The 21,109-nt window shown below is 42.4% G+C and overlaps 1 protein-coding gene across 1 annotated transcript; it reads left to right on the top strand.

Annotated features, from left to right (window-relative positions):
* The first annotated feature begins 13,212 nt into the window (after positions 1-13,212).
* CST8 (cystatin 8) lies at positions 13,213-20,467 on the top strand. Its single transcript, XM_021700709.1, has 3 exons — positions 13,213-13,443; positions 16,331-16,444; positions 20,384-20,467. The coding sequence occupies exons 1-3, from the start codon at positions 13,213-13,215 to the stop codon at positions 20,465-20,467; spliced, it is 429 nt and encodes a 142-aa protein (XP_021556384.1).
* Positions 20,468-21,109: the final 642 nt, after the last annotated feature.

Below are 21,109 nucleotides of genomic sequence, written 5' to 3'. Positions count from 1 at the left end.
CCAATGTCCTCCTTGTGTGCCCCTAGGCCCTGTACAACCTCTCTTTCTTCTCCAGTCTCCTGGCTGCACCCACTTTCAGAATCTACTCTTTAGATGATGACATTATCTCTGAAATGGTCTATATTTTACATAGACCTGTCCCATGGCTTACATCCTGTGCATTGCTGTCAGATCAAGGTAAAATATTTTCTAAATCATGCAAAGCCTCAATTAGTTCTACATGTTTAAAACACAGAACGTCCAGCAATCAGTCAAAAACAATAAGCAAAAAAGACAAGACTTGATGGGTAAATCAAGACCAAAATTTAATAATAGAAACAAACCTGAAAATGTCTAAACAGTGCAGTCATCAGATGTGGGGCTTTAATGTCCTCAAGATGAATAAGTTAGGGGGAAAAGATGGGTAATACTGGTGAAAAGTAGAAGCTACCAAAAAGAATAAAAAGAAAGTTCTAAAACTGAAAAATATAACAGAAATGAATGATGTGGTAGTCAGGTTAACCTGCATGGGATTTAGACAGCAGGGAGGCAGGCCAGAGCAGATGCAGGATGGGAAACATGAGAAGGGTGAGGTTAGATCTGCCCCATGGGGGAAGAAGCAGACAATGGGGCAGAAGCAGTATTTGAAAATGTAAAGCTTGAGTTTTCTAGAACTGACCAAAGACATAAAGCCATTGATTTAAGAAATGTTACAAACCCTAAGCAGGATATAATAAAAGAAACCCACAACCAAGCATAAAAGAGTTCTAAATCAAACTTAGGGAGAAAAATCTTAAAATCAGCCAGAGGTAAAAGATCTCTTATTTTCAAATAAACCACCATCAGGCTTTTTTTTTTTTTTAATTTTATTTATTTATTTATTTTTTTAAAAGATTTTATTTATTTATTTGACAGAGAAAGACACAGCGAGAGAGGGAACACAAACGGGGAGTGGGAGAGGGAGAAGCAGACTCCCTGCCGAGCAGGGAGCCTGATGCGGGACTCAACCCCGGGACTCCAGGATCATGACCTGAGCCGAAGGCAGTCGCTTAACCAACTGAGCCACCCAGGCGCCCCCACCATCAGGCTTTTAGGTGACCTCAGATAGGAAGCAACAAAAAGTCAGAAGACATTGTCATGCACTTGCTAACCACTGAAGAAAATTAACCATTGACCTACAGTTCCTTGGGCAACAAAAATCTCTCTCAAAAATGCATACAAAGACACAGATGCAGTGAAAAGGAGGGCCATATGCATCCCAATGTTCATAGCAGTAATGTCTGCAATAGCCAAACTGTGGAAAGAGCCAAGATGCCCTTCAACAGATGAATGGTTAAAGAAGATGTGGTCCATATATACAATGGAATATTACTCAGCCATCAGAAAGGATGAATACCCAACTTTAACATCAACATGGATGGGACTGGAGGAGATTATTCTAAATGAAATAAGTCAAGCAGAGAAAGTCAATTATCATATGGTTTCACTTATTTGTGGAACATAAGGAATAGCATGGAGGACATTAGGAGAAGGAAGGGAAAAATGAAGGGGGCGAAATTGGAGGGAGAGATGAACCATGAGAGACTATGGACTCTGAGAAACAAACAGGGTTTTAGAGGGGAGGGGGGTGAGGGGATGGGTTAGCCTGGTAATGGGTATTAAGGAGGGCACGTACTGCATGGAGCACTGGGTGTAATATGAAAACAATGGATCATGGATCACCACATCGAAAACTAATGATGTATTGTATGGTGACTAACATAACATAATAAAATTTTAAAAAATGCATACAAAACCAAGTTATTTTAAATAAGCAAAATGGAGTGTATTTGTTGCCAGGAGAACTGTTCTAAAATAAAGACTAAAGGGAATTCTCTGGGCAGAAGGAAAAATAAGCCCAGGTGGAAAAATAATATGGTAGGAAGAAAAGAACAAATACATCAGGAGGATGAATATGTGGATAAATCTAGATGATATTTTGACATGTACAATCATGATATTGTACTGAAGATTGTTAAATACATATAGAATTAGTACACATGAAAGTAGTAGCACAAAGCTGAACAGTAGTCAATGTGGCTAGGATGATGTAAATGAATTGTGTACTATAATTAAAAGACATGGTTAGTTGACCACTGAAAAAATACAAGAAGGCAAACTAAAAGGAAACACATCTCAAATATAAGAACACAGAGATATGGGAAAATAAGAACAGATTAAAGTATATTATGTCAATGCTAACCAAAAAATGTCAGTGTAACAGTAGTAAGACTCCATAAAATAAACTCTAAGACAAGAGGCAGTGCTGAAATAAAGGTGGACATTTTACTGATGGAAATATTATTTACTAGGAAGATATAACAACTCTAAGTGTGTAGGTACCTATCTCAGAATACTCAAAGCAGAAACAGAATGAATAAAAAGGAAAGATAATCAAATCCACAATCACAGAGTACAAAGACAAACCACAGGAGCTGATAAAACTCAGCTGAACAGGACATCAGCCAAGTTCTGAAGTTCCCATAGAGACATATCAACTTGTCCTTGACTTGTACTGAACACCACACAAACATTGACCATGAATACATGCTCGTTTCTTTCATTCTTTGTTTCTTTTTTTTTTTTTTTTAGAGGGGGGAAGGGGCAGAGGGAGAGGGAGAGGGAGAGAGAGAATCTTAAGCAGGCTCCACACCCATTGTGGAGCCTGACAACGCAGGGCTCAGTCTCACAACCCTGAGATCATGACCTGAGCCAAAATAAAAAATCAGACGATTAACCAACTGAGCCACTCGGGTGCCCCAATACATGCTCTTTTCAAGTGCACATGAAATATTTCCAGAATTGATCAATTGTGTACCACAAAGTAATTCTTAACAAAATTTACAGGCCTGGCACCTTGCAGACCATTCCATGACCATAATGAAATTAGGCTGGAAATCAATCAATAAGAAAATGTTAGAGACTTCCAGAGATCAGAAGAAGCTTCTCTTGTTTCTGTGAACCCTCCCTGTCCTCTGTATTGGCTTTCTCCTTGAGGTGACCTGGAGATTAAGGTGGATGGAGTTGGAGGATATGTTGCAGAGAGAGAGAAACTTCTGAGGGGCTCCTCTCTGAGGAGATGGTTCCAGGCCACACTGGTATGAGTAACTTTTCAGGCTGCAGGTAATTATAAAGGCTCACCTGGCAGGTTTAAGGGGGAGGCTGGCCTTCCCCACCAGCCTCATGCACACATTTTGTATTCTCTGGAGAGAATTTCAGGCAGGGACTCACATGCCCCTCCCTCCCATGGAGAAGATGCTCAAGAGACACTGCACAGGGGGACCTCTTCATGGAGGAGGGGCACTTGACACCTGTCTCCACTCTGACTCAGTTCTCAGTACTTTTCCACTCCTAGTCCTGCCCCCTCACCCTCTCCAGAACCCTGGGGTCCTCTCTGGTTTGCGTGCTTGCCATTCATTCATTCATTCACTGTCTTTTTTTTCCACACCTACTCTAGTCCCCTGCCCCTCTTTTTAGGCAACCATTCTCATGACTTTTGTGTGTGCCTTTACATCGGTTTTCTGGAAGAGTGGGTAGTATTGTTTTGTGTCCAAATTGTTATTTAATTGGGTTGTGTTATATATCTTCTTTTGAATTTGACATTTTCCTGTTAGTATTGTCTTTTAAAAGATCCATTCTTGGGAAGTAAGAATGAATCTTCTCGGTATACATCCAGTCTAGCTTCCAACCTCTGCATTGTGCTTTGTGGGGAGGTGTCCACCATTTTACCCACATTTCCTTTACCCCCAGGTGGTTTTTGACTCCCGCATCAAATTTGCTGCAGTGAACATCTTCCTTTAGGTTCTTTATGGATGTCCTGAGAAATTCCTTGGACTGGTACTCAGGATCAGAATTGTTGTGTCCTGGGCTTTGCACACCCTCAATTTATTCTCACACTCCCTAGATGTGCAGAAGTCCTTCTGTGTCCCTGTGATCAGTCTCATCTAGCTTTCTCATCTTTGATAGCCTAGTAGGTGAAAAGGAGTAATCCATTTCACTGGTGATACCTATTTTCACTTCTTTGGTTACCAGTGGGTTTGAATATCTTTTGATATGCTCAGACTGCTAGGTTTTCCCTCTGACAATGCCTGGCTCACAACATTAGTTCATTTCTTAGTCTCAGATTTGGCAAAAGTCTTTATTGACTTTTGTGAATAGTATCTTTTGTTGAATAGACATCCTAAATTTTGTGAGTTTTAATGTGGAGTCTGGCATTTCATACTAGAACTTGTTAATGTATTCTTCAGGCTTTTGATCTCTGCTTGTTTTTGGGCTTCTCGATCTATCAACTTTTTGCTTCAGATTAATCAGATAAAAAGCTGACCACTTTTACCTGCTTTCCCCTGCAGCTGTCTCATTTCTTGCCAGGTGTGTGTTAGGCTATTGCTAGGCCTATAAATATTTTGATGACTGTATCTTCTTGTTCTATTTTTGTCTTTTGTCCATTTTTGTTCCTTTATTAGTTTTTCTATGCTATGCTACAAATAACCACACATTTAGCAGCTTAAAACAATACTCATTTATTATCTCATTGTATCTGTGGGTCAGACTTATCTGGGTCCTCTGTTCAGGGTCTTTCCAGGCTGCGTCCAAGTGTTGGACAAGACTGAGGACTCACCCAAGATGGAGTCCTCCTCCAAGCTCATGTGGTAGTTGGCAGAATTCACTTCCTGCGGTTGTAGGACTGAGGCTCTCAGCTGTTAGAGGCTGCTGTCTTCTGCCAACATGGTCTTCCACTCAACATGAGCATTTGCTCTTTCAAGGCCAATAGACAAGTGTCTCTGCTGCCTCTTTTCTTTTACCTCTAGATTATCTTTTTGTTTTTTCCAAAAAAACACACAAAAAACAAAAAAACAAACACAGCTTTCATGAGATATGATCCATATGCCATACAATGCACTCATTTAACATGTGCAATTCAATGGATTTGACTATATTCACAAAGTTATGCATCCGTCACCAGAATCAATCTTAGAATATTTTCATTACCACAAAAAGAAATGCGACACTCCTTAGGTATCATCCTCCAGTTCCCAATATTCCTCTGCCCCAGCCCTATCAGCAACTAACTTTCTGTCTGTATAGATTTGCCTACTCTGGATGTTTCACATAAATGGAATCATACAATATTAATAACTTAGCATCTTTCACTTAACCTAATGCTTCCAGGATTCATTCATGCTATAGCATGTAATCAGTACTTCATTCCTTTTTATTGCTTAATAATATTCTATTGTGTGGATATGCACATTATATTTTATCCATTCTTTACTTGATAGATATATGGGTTGTTTCCACTTTTCATTAATCATGAGTAATAGTGCTGCATATACATTTTTGTGCGGACATAATTTTTCTCTTGGGTATATTCCTAGGAGTAGTATGGCTGGAATGTATGGTAATTCTATTCTTTAATTATTTGAAGAACTGCCAGATTGTTTTCCAAAGTAGTTGCACCACTTTACCCTTCCACTAGCAGTGTATGAGGATTCCAATTTTTCTACATGCTTGCCAAGACTTGAAATAATCCATCTTTTTTATTCTAGTCATCCCAGTGGTATGCAGTGATAGCTAATTGCAGCTTTGAGTTGCATATTCCCAATGGCTAATAAAGTTGAACATCTCATGTGTTTATTGGACATTTGCATATCTTCTTTGCAGAGATGTCTATTCAGATATTTTGCCCATCTTTTAATGGGTTATTTGTATTTTTATTATTGAATTGTAGTATTTTTTATATATTCCAGATCTCTTAAGTCATAGATGATTTTCAAAGTTTTTCTGCCATTATGTGGGTTGTCTTTTCACTTTCTTGATAATGTCTCTTGAAACACAAAAGTTTTTCATTTTGATTAAGTCCTTTTATGTATTTTTAATTTGGGTGCTTGTACTTTTGGTATCATGCTTCAGAAAGTGTTGCCTAATCAAAGGTCACAAATATTTACACCCATGTTTTCTTTTAAGGGTTTTATTTTAGTTTTTACATTTGGGTCTTTAATCCATTTTGAATTAATTTTTGTATATGGTGTGTGGTAGGATTCCAACTTCGTTCTTCATGTGGATATCAAGTTGCCCCAGCACTACTTGTTGAAAAATTCTTCTTTTCCTATTGAATTGTCTTGGGGCCCATGTCAAAACTCAATAACTATAAAATATGAGCATTTACTCTAAGGACTCTTAGTTCCATTCCATTGAGCTATATATCTATCCTTATGCCAGGACCACACTGTTAGGATTATTGTAGCTTTGGAGTAAAATTTGAGATTGGAAAGTGTCAGTTCTCCAACTTTGTCTTTTTTTTTTTTTTGCAAGATTTTTGGGGCTAGTTTGGGTTTCTCACACTTTATGAGTAATGGATCCATGCAGCTCTTTATTCTACCATCCTGAAGGTGAAAATCCTCTCTAGACCCTCTTTTAAAGGACTCGTTTGATTAGGTCAGATCTATCCAGGATAAGGTCCCTTTGTATTATCTTAAAGATCTCTGATTAGGGATCTTAATTACTTCTTCAAAATGTCTTCCTCTTCGCCATATTACCCAACCTCATCACAGGACTGGTATCCCATTATATTTACATGTCCTACCCACAATCAGTGGGAGGGGATTATGCAGGGTGTATATACCAGGGGGTATATCCTGGGGGTCATCTTAGAGTTCTCTCTACCACAGTTTCTTATGACTCTTTTTTTTGGTTTTAATCCTTATTTTGTCATTTATTAAGATTGATGCTCTAATTTTTTTTGCTTCATGTTTGCCTAAATATTTTTCTATCCTTTTATTTTTATCTTTTGTGTGTCTTTTTGTCTTAAATGTATCTTTTGTAGAGACAACATGATGTAGGTCTTTTTAAAAAATCCAATCTGGGGCGCCTGGGTGGCTCAGTTGGTTAAGCGACTGCCTTCAGCTCAGGTCATGATCCCAGGGTCCTGGGATCGAGTCCCACATCGGGCTCCCTGCTCTGCGGGAAGCCTGCTTCTCCCTCTCCCACTCCCCCTGCTTGTGTTCCCTCTCTCGCTGTGTCTCTCTCTGTCAAGTAAATGGATAAAATCTTTAAAAAAAATAAATAAATAAAAAATCCAATCTGTGAATTTTGACATTTTATTTAGTGAGCTACTTTTATTACTATTATACTACATATCTTCTCTGCCATTTTCAATACTTGCATTCATTGTATTTTTTCGTTTTATGTTTTTGCCCTCCTAATCTGCTTTTCAATGAGTAAATTGAAGTTTCTCCTGATGGTTCCATTCTGTTTTTATTCTTGTGGTTATTGCTCATTTAACTTCAAGACCATTTTCATGCTTTTTTACCCCTCTGGCTCCCACATCCAGCCAAGCTGGTAAACTACCATAAGCTGCTGGCTCGCTCCTAGGATCCAGGCTAGAAAGATTACAGAAATGAGAAAAACTTAGATTCTAGTAAACTAGCAAAGCATAAGAAAACAAAAACTATGTGAGACTCCTGGGGTGACTGGAGGCTATAGGTTTACTCATGTTTTGTGGTAATCGTTATTTACCTTTCCACCACAGAAATTAGCAGCATCCTCCAAGGTTGCAGGTACCAGGGATTGGGTTAAGAACACAGCAAGATTCTTTCCAGAAAGAGGAGTTAGTGAAAACCAGTGGAAAATCAAGGGTCTACTTCCAGGCAGCTATGTAGCCTACCCCAAATCTCCTGGTGTGGTAGTGTAATGGATTCCTGGTGGGAATGTTGGCTTGGGGTGAATGCATTTTGCATGTAGGACTTTGCAAATGCAATGGAGAATCTTGAAATGGGGAGATTATTCTGGATTATATGGGTAGGTCCACTGTAACCACAAAGGTCCTTATAATGGGGGAGGCAGGAGGCTCAGAATCAGAGTCAGAGACAGAGATGTGAAGATGGAAGCAGCAGAGGGGAGATAGAGAGAGCTTGACAGAGAGAGAGAAAGAAGGTGATATATATAGAGAGATTTGAAGAGGCTTCATGGAGGAAGGGGCACTGAACCAAAAGATTTAGGCAGCCTCTGGAAGCTGTAAAAGAAAAAAAAAATGCATTTCCCTGTAGAGTCTCCAGAAGGAGTGCAGCCCTGCCTGCACTTTGAGTTCAGCTCAGTGAAAGTTGTTCTGGACTTCTGACCTCCAGACCTGTAAGATAATGAATCTGTGTTGTTTATTTTAAGCTGCTCAGTCTGTGGTAATGTGTTACAGCAGCAACAGAAAACCAAAACAAGTGGATTGCATTTTAAGGGGCCTGCCTGCTCTTAAGGTTGCCTCATCAGAATTTAAGGGTGAATCCCTCACTGCAGGCATTGCTTGGTGGGGTGGCAGCAAAGGAGGTGATTGATGAAGCCTCTAGGGTCACTGGGCCTTTATACTCTGGGATGCATCCCCTCTCTCTTCCTTAAATTCAGTCAATTTAGAGTCTTAATCCAGATCACAATTCCAGACAGAGCAGCTGATATATCTCGGGGAAATGTGGGCTTGCAGGCCAAAATAACTAAATACCTGAGGAGTACAATTATTCAGCCAAACCATACAAAACCACTATTTTTATAGATCAGTACCAGTCAAATATTAGCAATTCCCTGTGGTTCAACTTAATACTCTAAATAAGAATGATCAAACTATGGTCCATGGACCAAATCTGGCCCACAGCATGTTTTTATAAATAATTTTATTGGAGCAGACATACTTATTTATTGGAACAGAGGCATATTGCCTCTGGTGGCTTTCATGTTATAGTGGTTCAGCTGAGAAATTCTTAGAGACCACATGGGCTGCCAAGCATAAAATATTTTCTATTTGCTTCTTTACAGAAAAAGTCTGCTGATCCCTGCTCTATAATATACCTTCTGAAGCAGAATTGTCAGAAAAGATTGCTAAAAAATTTAAAACAAACAAGATAAAATGTTTAAGAAGGTAAAGAAAGGTTTTCATAATATGAAAAAAAAGACAAACATTTATTTTAAAAAAAGAAGAAAAAAAGAATCACATGGAAATACTAGATATAAAAAACCCAAGGGGTGAATAGGTATAGCAGGGAAATGGATAGGGTATTAAGATGGACACGAGAGGAGTGAATCACGGGGTGGACAAGCTGTCTGGGAAATGCTCTCAGAAGGCAGCAGGAGAGGACAACAAGATAAGAAAGAGAAAAATGAACTGATGTAAAGGAGAAAAGTAGAAGCGCCAACGTCTGCAGAAGTGGGAACACACAAGCAATACTGTTTTAATTGGGTGTATTTTAGTGTACTAGTCAGCTCTTGGCAAAGAAATGCTGTATACTAACTTATTCCTTACCCTTGTAGTGAACCAAAACAAGCATCCATTATCTGGTGTATGGGTCTGAAGGCTGACTATAGCTTGGTTGACAGTTGTCAGCCTATTCACAGTGTTGCTTGAGGCAACACTTGGGCCTGTCTTTTCTAATAGCAAGCCCCACAGATATTCCCCCTATGCCGCACCAGGACAATGTGGTTGGACTGGCCCTTATGGTTCAATTATAATAGCAAGACACCTCAGCAAAACCATCAGGGAACTTTGGAAAACAAAATTTATTTACTCACAAGTCCTAGTGGGTACATGGTACACCTCCCTGGTACAGTGAGGTCTCAATAGAGAGAGAGAGAGAGAGAGAGCACAGACCTGGGGTTTCACCTTTATTAGAGGCTGAGGGTGGGGTATCCAGGGTTTTATGGGTTCACTCTTTATCAGTGAATTTAAAGTATAAGAGCCAGAAGTGGAGGGACATCTGGATGGCTCAGTTGGAAGAGTGTGTGACTCTTGATCTCAGGGTCGTGAGATTGAGCCCCATGTTGAGTGTAGAGGTTACTTAAATAAATTAAAAAAAAAAAACTTAGGGGTGCCTGGGTGGCTCAGTTGGTTAAACGACTGCCTTCGGCTCAGGTCATGATCCTGGAGTCCCGGGATCGAGTCCCGCATCAGGCTCCCTGCTTGGCGGGGAGTTTGCTTCTGCCTCTGACCCTCCTCCCTCTCATGCTCTCTGTCTCTCATTCTCTCTCTCTCAAGTAAATAAATAAAATCTTTAAAAAAAAAAAGAGCAAGAGGTGGCGCATAGGAAGGGAGAAGCAGGGTCACTCACATGGTCAGGTATCTAAGTCACCCAGGGCTTTCTGAAAAAGAGACATTCATGGGTGGGGTGGCCTGCTTCCTTATCTTATTGTTTGCTAGTAGCTGTGTCCTAAAGCTGCAGTGTTTGTTTGAGGTAGACATCTTTGAAATGAATGCCTTGGAAGTCAATAGCTCCATATATTACTTACATTACAATCAATAAACTTTACATCAGGCACTTACACTACACTGCTCTAGGAGGCGTGCTGCTGTGGCTTCACTTTAGGTTGATGCATGCGGACTCACTTTCAGGTGGGTTTAGAACATTGTTCTGGAGTCCAGACTAGGTATTCCTACATAGCACATTCTCAGACTACATCCCTGGGCACCCCTTACCTTGGAAAATCACCTGAGGACAAGTGGACAAATGCAGTATGTCTTCACATCTCACCATTAGCCTGACACATGGTCACTTCTGCCTCTACTGCACAGTGGTAAACCAGCCATATGCTCAAACCCATCACATGAATGGAGAAATATATTCCATCCACTGTAGGGGAGGCCCTGAGAAGTCACTGCAAAGGGTACAGAGGAAGTATTCTTAAACAGGAGAGTTTGGAGGATTGCAGCAATGACTCAGTCTGTAACACTTGGTTATATAATGCTGAATGTAAAAATCTAAGTCCCAGGAGTCTTATATACACTGTGGTAGATACCCTTTTATAGAGTACAAAACCGAGCAAAACTGAGCATGTCAGGTATGCAGACACTGGTGATTAAACTCTTGAGTAAAGGCAGGGATGATACGGGGTGTCCTGGATAACAAAGGGGCACATATTGTCAGATATTGATAATATTCTGGCTCTTGGTTTAGGTGATGGATTGTGGGTTGTTCACTGTCTTATACAGCCACACATGAACCAATGCCAGGTGTGTCATGAACAAAGGAAAGGATGATGTTTAAGCAAACTCTGGGCCACTAGGGTTTGTAAGAAAAGAAAAAGACAAGCAAACAAAAAACTCAAATGCACCTAGAGTCAGAGAAAATCAAATAGATGTTTTGAACTTGGCAATTAATTAAGAAAGGGTTAAGGGGTAGTTTATGGAGTTACTCTAGCAACACAGGCTCAGTGGGACCTGGGGTGGTGGGACTCCTTGCTCCAAAGACCTTCTGAAGTGGGCTCCCTGTCTACTGGGCTATGTCTTTGGGGTTGGTCCTTAATTATCCGCTTGGCCTGAGGAGCAATGAATGACTCTTGCAGGAGTAGCTGGGAGTAGCTGGAAGTAAGTGGGAATAGCTGGGAATAGACAGGAGTAGTTGGGGATAGGTGGGAGTAGGTGAGAGTAGGGGGAGTAGCTAGGAGTAGAGGGGAGTAGCTGGGAATAGGTGAGGGTAGGCAAGAGTAGCTGGGAGTAGGTGGGAGAGACACTTTAGATTTGGGTGGAGGCAGTGACATTCATATTGAGACTTGCAGGTGGCTGAGCCTCTGGGTGGAGGTGAGGGAATATCAAGCCCTGGTAAGGAGGCTGGGCCTGGGTGTAGAGGGAGGGTGCCACTTGGTCCTTGGTGCAGTGGGAGAGGCTATTAGAGATGTGGTTGAAGATGTGGGTGCACATAAAGTGTGATCAAGATGACTTGCATTTTTTAATAAAAGTTTTTATTTACGAAGATCATTTTTAGTGTTTTGCCTCCTGGTTCACGTGTATATTGATACTCAAGAGGACAAATGCAGCACACTGGTTCTCAGACACGGCTACACACTGGAACCTGGGATGGCTTCCTCGTCGCTGGGCCCTCGCCCAAGATTGATTTTATTGGTCGGAGTGGCATAGGTCCTTCTTAAAACTCCCCAGGTGCTTTTAACATGTAGCAAAATTTCAAAATCATTAATACATTATTAATACATGATTAACAGTTGGGCAATATATACTAAATTTTAATTTAAGTGAAGCTTTTGCATCAATTTTCCATCTAGTCGTTTATTATACAGAAATACCTGGGTAATTTCACAAAGATATTGGAAAAGTATTGTCCACTACAGTACTGTTTGTAACAGCTGTAAATGGGAAACAAAACATCCATTAATAGGCAGTTAAAATACAATATGGTATATTCACACTGCAACAATTTACAACCTGCCAGGCAGACTTATACCTGCATATTGTTTCCTATATATTGCCACTTCTCATGGTCAAGAGCCCATCAATCTTCTGGCCCTGGGACCAATGCCCACCTCTCGGCCCCTCCAGAAACTTGCTGGACATTGATTTGGGATTTTCACAGAGAAGCAGAATTTCCAAGAGCTCAGGGGATGCATGGGCCCCCTCCCGCTAAGGCACAGGTTCGGCCATCAGGTTGGCTGGGTGACCCTCACCCTTGCAGGACGGCAGAGGGAGGTGCTATTGGTCCAAACAGAGCGGTCCAGAGGCCAGGCATTTGGGAAGCTGGGGTCACTGCACAGGTGGGCAGGAGACCTCTGGGTGGTCCCCACAGCTTGCCTGCTGTGTGTGAGCTGTCTGCACCGGAGGACAGTGGCTGTGTCACAGGTGCTGGATTACATCACAAAGTGTGCCCTGCCTACAGGGGCATGGGCAGAGCAGAGTTCAGGACTGAGGGAGACCCCTGACCAGGGCTTAGGCACAAACTGAGTGCTAGAGACCCAGGAGAACCACGGCTGGGGTGTGGGCCACAGCCAACTACACAAGGAAGAGGGGGCAGCCAGTGGGTACGGCAGGTTGGAAAGTCCCCAGAGAGCCGGGGCCAGGAAAACTTGGGGCAGCAACACTTTTCACAGTCACATCTTACAGGCTGAGGTGCAGAACCAGGAGTGGGTGGTGAGGTGACCCAGGTAGGTCCTGGCAGACCTGGGTCTAAGTGTTCTCCATGAAATTGCAGACCACATCCGGGGGATGGAGGGCGGATGGCTGGTAATGGGGACTCTTAAACTGGTTTCTTGTGGGCTGATTTCCTTGGAGACAGGGGTAGCCCTAAAGGGTGAACCTAATGGTTCTTTCTTGAATCCAGCTGGGCTGAAGCTGTTTTAGATCTTTGAACCTGCAGTGATCACATCCATCCCACCCCACCTGAAGCTCCAGCCATGGGAGGACGAGGAGGCTCACTTGTGTCCCTGGACGGAGGGATCATGACTAGATCCTGGGGCTCCTGCTTGCTCCTGCTCACCATTTTGGCGGCCCTGGTGGCCAGCACAGACCCAGGCAAGAATAAGGTCAAGGTGTTGAGGGAATTGAAAGTGATCAATGCCTCAAATGCCAACGTGAAGCAGTGTCTCTGGTTTGCCATGCAAGAATACAACAAAGAGAGTGAGGATAAGTACCTCTTCCAGGTGGTCAAGACAGTACAAGTCCAGCTGCAGGTAAAGGTGTTCCCTCGCACCATGCGTGAGTGCCTATGGTGGGAGAGATTGAAGCTGGACTGAGAGGGTGGGCATGGGAGAAAAAGAATGATATATAAAAGTCCTAAATATGTGAGTGATCAAGTACTTACACATTTGCAGATCACTGTGACATCACTGCACTTTCTATATATGCTTCCACTGTTGTTCTAAGTACTTTATGTGTGCTAACTCATGTAAACTCCAAACTGCAAATCACATGTTCATGATTTGTATTTGCTAGGGCTGGGAGACAAATTGAGTGCCATGAATATTTTGCAATAATGCTGCCATGGGCAACATTTCAATTTATCCACATAACATAGATTGTGCGGTTGAAAAGAGACATGCGGCTTATCTAATGTGTAGGTAATAAAGTCTCTCCTCCTATAGTCTATAATTCTTTGAATCCAACATTTGTTTAGGAGAAGTGGAGACATTCTGATTCTATGTTCATAAAAATGTAACCCTCCTTGCAGGGTCATGCATGGCCCAAGGCTAGGAAGCATTGCTTAGTTGGATTCCATTGAAAATGATGCTTCCTGGAGCTTGCATCATGTGGTCCTGCATGCCATGGTCAAGAAAAAGCCCCCAGAGCTAGAACTGAGCTGACTGTACCATCCTCAGTCTGCGGGTTGGTGGTGTGGCTTGTAATTCCACCATGAAACTTGCGGGAGTGAATTGTAAGGATACTCAGCAGAGAGGTCCTTGTTGGCAGAGTTGACTTCAGTTTTTATATTCTCCATATGGCGTGTCCATTTGCAGGAACTGAGCCAGTGTACATGTTGGCACTTATGACCTTTGGGACCCTGTGAACCAATAGCCCGTATTTCCAGTATATCATGCTGATGGCGCTCTGTTTATTGACTGGCACGCTGCACAATCCCCCGGGGAACTCTTGCATCCCTTTGAAGTAGGGGGATAGATTCTGTCTCTTGTAACTTCTCCAGACCCCTTTGCAGTTGTCTCTCTTTGGTATTCAAGTAGCACACATATTCAGCGAGTTTCTCCCAAGCAGCCCTATGCCAGCGGATGTACATGGGGTGGTGAGATGGACAGAAATAATCACACTCCTAGGGAGCCAGCAGTCTAATCAGAAAGAAACAGTGCCAAACCCGGAATGAGAGCTGGGGCATTTGACCTGGTGGCATGGTACCCAGGAGTCTGGAGGTCAGAGGAAGGGTTCCTCGGATAGGCTCTCACCTGAGGAGCTTGCAAATGTCCTACTGCACTGGCCTCACCGTCACCAATTAAATGAGGATCTCTAGGTAGGACCCAGGTATCAGTAGGTGTTAAAACTTTCCAGGTGATCCCAATACACAGTCAAGGTCAAGAACCACCTCTCTAGGGAGTGATATTGGTGCCAAACCTGAGGGCAGACTAGGAGGGAATCAGGTGAAGGATGCTGGTGGGAAGTGTTTTCGTTTAGGTTTCCCACAACAGATCCCAGTGCTAGAATTCAAGTGCCAGTAGTTTATTTGGGAGGCCATCCCAGTAAGCACCAGGAGGCTGGATGAGAAGGGCGAGAAGTCAGGGAAGTGGCCAGAACAGAGTGAGTTACTGTGCAGATGACCGCAATGGGCCTCCCTGGGGCCTCGGGAAAGGATGCAGAGCCTGCCTCAGAGTTTGGCCACCCTGCAGGAGGGAAGCTCAGTTGCTTACCCATCAACTCCCATCCATTGTTGGCTAAGAACTGCTCTTGGCTCTTGCTGGTCAGGAAACCTCCAGGCAGGGAGCCCCAGGAAGTGGCAGTGTGTTTGGGAAGAGCAAAGGACATGGACACCACTCACAGCATCTGTTACAGGAGGGGAGACCAGGAGGATTGGGGGGCTGCACGGGGGTTGGGAAGAGCAGTTATGCATAGCTGGCTGCCACTGGGAAGGGGCATGGCCCATTCAGCAACTCAAAGGAGCCAGTGTGACTGGACAGAGAGGTGGGCAGGGACTAGACCATTCAGGGCCTTGAAGGTACCCAACTTAACTCTCCAACCCAACGGGCAGCTCTGCCAGTCTCTTCTTGATGTCAACTAACCAGCTTCTCCCCCATGGCAGGCCAGAGTCACCTTGTTAATTCTTTGGAATGTAGCTAAAATGTAATACAATTTTATTAAAGGCTTGAAGATAGCAATGAGGAAAGATACCCCTTTTGTCTCCTGCTGTAATCTCTTAAAACCAGATGAAAGCTGATTTAAATGAGCTTCTTGAGTGGCCTTCACCACACTCAGCCATTAATGAGTTCAGAAACTACTGATGCCTTGCTGTAAACCCACTGCTTCTCTGCTTACTAAACACTCAACAGAGAACAGCAAGACCAACTCCAGCCGGCATGGGCCCTTTAAGGACTGCTTGCTGAGGTTGTGGAGAAGCCCTCCAAAGCAGGAAATGTCACCAGATAACAGACTCTGAGGGGGTTGTGGAAAAGGAATCAGGGAGGAGCATCCAATGTGGCCGCGGGGCCTGTCCTTACTTCTGGCCTGTGGGAACCTGTAATATCTCAGGCCCAGGAGAGCTGATGGTTCTGGTGACCTCATCCTTCTCCCTGATCCTTCATGGAGCATGCGGCATGCCCTGGACTTTGGGACAGAAAATGGAATTAGAAGGTTTCACCTTCATTGGGGCCCCACACTGGAAAGGAGACTTTTCCTCGAGGATACAGCTCCAGGGAATGGTTTCCAGGGTCCAACTGCTATCAGTATACAGAGGAATCCAGGCCTTCCTCTAAAGGTATGTTGGAAAGAGGGGATAGGGAGTAGGAGATAGGGAGAGAGGATGAGGGGGAGAGTGTTTTTTAGATTTTTTTTTTTTGGCTAAAACTTTAAAAAAGTAAAATAAAAATCTTTTGAATAAAATTGCACCATGTTAATTGACAGGTTACAGATCGTTTGGAATACTTTATTGATGTTGAAATTGGCCGCAGCAACTGCAGAAAGTTTTCAAATAGTACTGAAAACTGTGCCATTCAAGAGAACTCTAAACTGGAAAAGGTAGGTGATCAACATTCTGTGATGGTCTTGGCTGCTCTGAGCCCTAGACAGAAGAACTCAAGGTGCCTGTATCCTCTCTCTGAGGTCTGGATTACTCCCAAAGTTTTGCCCCAGAAGTGGGCTTTAGAGCAGAGGGTAGAGAACAAGGGAATATGATGAACCCCTCTGAGCCTTTCCTTACACCTCATCCTAGGGGCAGAATGCTGTCAGGGTCACTCTTATTGCAAGGGCTTCATCCACTCTGGCCTTTTGGTGCAGGAAAACTTGACAACACTATTCATTGAAAGTGTGCTCTTGGACCCAGATGAGCAACCTAGCCATTGCTAGCCGCAGAGCTGCTCATCTTTGTGAAGGCATGAAAGGAAACTCATTCATCCACTCAGCTATGTATTAAAGCTTACTATGCACCAGGTGGTATTTTGGGTGCTAGAGATTAAGCAGTGACTAGGCCAGACATTGTTCCCATCCCCCCAGAGTTACAGTTGATTCTTGCCAGGCTCAACCATGATTTCCAGGAAGGTCATGGAAAAGCCCAAAGACCCCCACCAAAGGGCTGACCTGGGCCAGGGGCTTTTAGCCTCAAGCCCATATTTCTGATCTCAGAGGTGGGGAGAACCCCAGATTCATCTAAGTCCTTAGTGTGATATTGGTGAAGGCTTTCTGCAGGTTTGCCCAAGGTTTGCTTTTGTTTACACCAGTGGTTCTTTATGTGATCAGGCATCAGAATTACCTGGAAGGTAATTTATTTATTGAGGTAATAAGCCTCAATAAACCCAGATGGCCAGGTCCTACCTGCAGAGTTTTGGACTCAGTAGGTCTGGATTGGGAACCAAAAGTTTGCATTCTTAACAAGTTCCCAGCTGCTGCTGCTGGCTGTGGGACCATACTTTGAGAACCACTGCTTCATATAGCCTTGCCACAGGAAATTGCAAGGGCCTATTAACAAAGTGCACTTCCAGTATGTTTCACTAAAACTGCCTCTGTATGCTCAAACTTTATAAATCTGATCATTTCCAGTTAACAGCAGATACCCATCAGGACAAACATTTAAGCAGGGAGCATGTCTTTATGCCATGTGGCTTTTATGTTACTTTTGTTTATTTTTTACTATTAGTAGAAGTATGGTTGATTCAAATTTATACTTTCTACTGGACCCATTGGGATTATAGAAAAGTTGTTGCTTTTTACCTGGTTGTAGAAAATCTTAAAAAGAATTAAAGAGAATTGTCCTGAAGGAGCTCACTTATCTAAGGTTTCCATGGACCATCCCAAATTTTAAGGTGCACGTTTTTAAGCGCACACTTACCAATAATGAAAACAGTTTTTTTTTTTTTTTTTTTTCTTTCCAAGTCTTTGGAATAAAGCTGAAGAGTAATAATGCTGGGCAGTTTTTCTTATTCCCAGCTTTGATGGCAGTGCTTTCAGTATTTATATCCTATTATTAAATATTATATCAAGTGCTGATTTCTGGAATTCCTCCAATTCCGTTTGCCAAGAGTTATTCTTTTTCTTTCTTTTTTAAAATTTTGTTAACATATAATGTATTATTTGTTTCAGGGGTACAAGTCTGTGATTCATCAGTCTTTCACAATTCACAGCACTCACCATAGCACATACCCTCCCCAGTGTCCATCACCCAGCTACCCCATCCCTTCCACCCCTCTCCACTCCAGCAACCCTCAGTTTGTTTCCTGAGATTAGGAGTCTCTTATGGTTTGTCTCCCTCTCTGGTTTCATCTTGTTCCATTTTTTCCTCCCTTTCCCTATGATCCTCTGTCTTGTTTCTCAAAATCCTCATGTCAGTGAGATCACATGATACTTGTCTTTCTCTGATTGACTTATTTTGCTTAGCATAATACCCTCTAGTTCCATCCATGTTGTTGCAAATGGCAAGATTTCATTTTTTGATGGCTGCATAATATTCCATTGTATATATATACCACATCTTCTTATCCATTCATCTGTTGATGGACAGCCAAGAGTTATTTTTTAAATTATGTTTCTTCTATCAATTATTCTTCTAGCATCTACCGAGTATACTAAATAATTGTTCTTCTTTGACCCATTAGTGAAATAAAGTAATAGATTCACTAATGTTTTGTCATTCTTACATATCTGGAAGATGGTTTTTTAGGGGGGGAATCTTATTGCTTGGATTGCCTTAGTTAGTTCTTATCCACGTTGACTGACTGCAGGTTGTTCAAAGTGGTGACAAGTACCTAGTACCTCAATGTATAAGCTTGTTCAGGGAATGTCTGTCTTCATTGCATTTTCTGGACAACTGCACACAGATGTGGCATGGGACATTCTTTACTCCTTTGGTCCAGACAGCTTTGTTGAGCCTGGTGTCAGAATGCACATCCATCCCTTTCACGGCCAATTTCTAGCTCTCCCTGAGTGCCCTGGGGGCACACTTCTTGAAGGCTTCTCCATAGATGTGCTGTGAACATGGATGGTATATTCTCTGGTCAACTCACTGATGGCAGAACAGTCCCTTCTTCTTGCCACCTTTCTTTGTGGGAACCATTCTGTTGGGCATGATGGGTTATGTCCACCCTTGTCTTTTAGAATATGGTGAAATTCAATATGCCACTTTTTTAAAGGGATTTTTATATAGGAATTATATACATTAAGTACTCTTAATCTTCCCTGATTTTAAGAATCAGGGGTGCCTGGCTGTCTTAGTCGGTGGAGTGTGCAACTCTTGATCTCAGGGTTGTGAATTTGAACGCTGCATTGGGTGTAGAGATTACTTAAAAATAAAATTAAAAAAAAAGAATCACTTGGAGCATGTGGTGAAACCACACACACATGTTCCATGGCCTCATCCCAAATTTATTCCATCAGAATTTCCAGGTGCAGACACCCCACATATTTCATATCACTGGGAAAGTCTGGGAAACACTGTGTTAGGGATAGCAATTGTTTAATACGCAAATGCCTTTCATTTGCCAGTTTTTTTTTTTTTTTTTAGGATTTTTGTTTTAGGGGAGTTTGAGTTATAATTTATTCCTCTGTTATATTTTGGTTTCAGGATTTTTCTGGTCTGGTATAATGAGAATGAGGACTTTCCATCTTTTGTGTGTGTTTTCTGGGTCAGTTTAGGGACCACAAGAGCTTTGGGTTGCCAAGGTTTTGTGTAATTTGCCTATAAAACCCTCTTGATTTGGTGTTTTTTTTGGGGGGGTTTCTGGGGGGATAAAGACCTGCATAATCCTCCTTTGCATGCGTCCAAAACTCAGCAGAGAGCAGGCTTTCTTTTCTCTGACTCCTAATAGCATCTCAATGTTTCCAATTATTTAAGATGCTCTTTGCTGTTTTTCCAGGACTGCTATATATGTATTATCCAGCTATCTATCTAACTAGCTAGATTTTTCTATTATCTAGCTATTTATCTATCTATCTACCTACCTTCCTATCCATCCATCCATCCATCCATCCATCCATCCATCCATCCATCTATCACACACACATAGACTATTTCATTTGCCATTTCTATGGTATTTTGAAATGGAGAGACGGGCTCTTTGGAATAACAGCTGGTAGGCCCTAGAGCCCTCCGAATTGCTCTTGTTATTAGAACAAAAGACATTATTAGACTTAAAAGACTTTATTTAATTATTAAGATAACATATATTAGTTTATATCTGACAGAATTGCTTTATTTACATTATAGAAAATATTAGAGAGAATTAAAAATAAAATCAAGTTTGCATCTGATCTCCCAGAAAAACATGATGATTGTTAGTATTTGCTGTCTGTCCCTGGTTCTTATGGGAACAGAGACCCCTCCAGGTATCTGCTGATAGCTGTAAAGGTCTAGGGGATTCCTAGGAGCATTCATTGATGGCTGATGACCCATCCTCCAGCTAGCAACAGGACATTTTCCCCCCTCTTTTTTGGCATTACTGATTTTGTTGTGGTTGTGGTCTTTTTCAGAAAGTAATGTGCAGTTTTTTGGTTGGAGCACTCCCCTGGAATGGTGAATTCATGGTGATAAAGAAGCAGTGTGCGGATGCTTAGGGGATTTTGGAGCATTACCCCACCACCACCATCTCTACCTTTTTCTGTGAAGAGATAAATGGCACGCACCATGTTACCAATGTGGTTTCCTCATGCAAGCCTTTCTGCTTATTTTGTTTCCTAGTTTCTTATTAGGTGGTAACAAAAGATGGGTATGTCCAATTCCTTTTTCTTTTTTTTTTTTGGCCTCAAGGGAAGCCCCTTGACTTTGGCCAACTTGGTGACCCACCACCAGGAATAAGTTTGTCCCTGAGTACAAAGGATGGAGTAAGGTCTGATTCCATTCCCCACTGCAAATCTGAGGAGGGATTCCTTTTTGATTGGGTAATAACCCCTTCCAGTGGTCTGAAGACAGTGGGTGCTAACTCAACAGGTTCCTTCTGGAAGCCTCCTTTTTGGCCCGAGGCTCCTTCTTCCTGAGAGTTCTGAGTCCACAGGTCACCTGGGCTGGGAGAACTCCTGCAGAAGAAACAGTCTTCCCCTGTGGGGTCTCTGTGAATTGGGGAACTTGTGTTTCTTCTCCTGTAAATGTCAACAATGGTCACACCAAGAGAGGCAAAGGGCAATAACGCCTTCAGAGTAAACTGTGTTGTTCGTGTGTATGCGCACGCACGTGTGTGTGTGTGTGTGTGTGTGTGTGGA

This window comes from Neomonachus schauinslandi, chromosome 10 (assembly GCF_002201575.2).
Source record: "Neomonachus schauinslandi chromosome 10, ASM220157v2, whole genome shotgun sequence".
Classification (NCBI taxonomy): Eukaryota; Metazoa; Chordata; class Mammalia; order Carnivora; family Phocidae; genus Neomonachus; species Neomonachus schauinslandi.
This window is presented reverse-complemented; position numbering and strand designations above follow the sequence as displayed.

Bases quoted from the DNA above. Each gene is read 5' to 3' on its own strand.
- CST8 (XM_021700709.1), top strand. From the start codon at position 13,213: ATGACTAGATCCTGGGGCTCCTGCTTGCTCCTGCTCACCATTTTGGCG. The intron at 13,444-16,330 runs GTAAAGGTGTTC...GTTAATTGACAG, and splicing joins CAGTACAAGTCCAGCTGCAG to GTTACAGATCGTTTGGAATA. The intron at 16,445-20,383 runs GTAGGTGATCAA...GGTCTTTTTCAG, and splicing joins AGAACTCTAAACTGGAAAAG to AAAGTAATGTGCAGTTTTTT.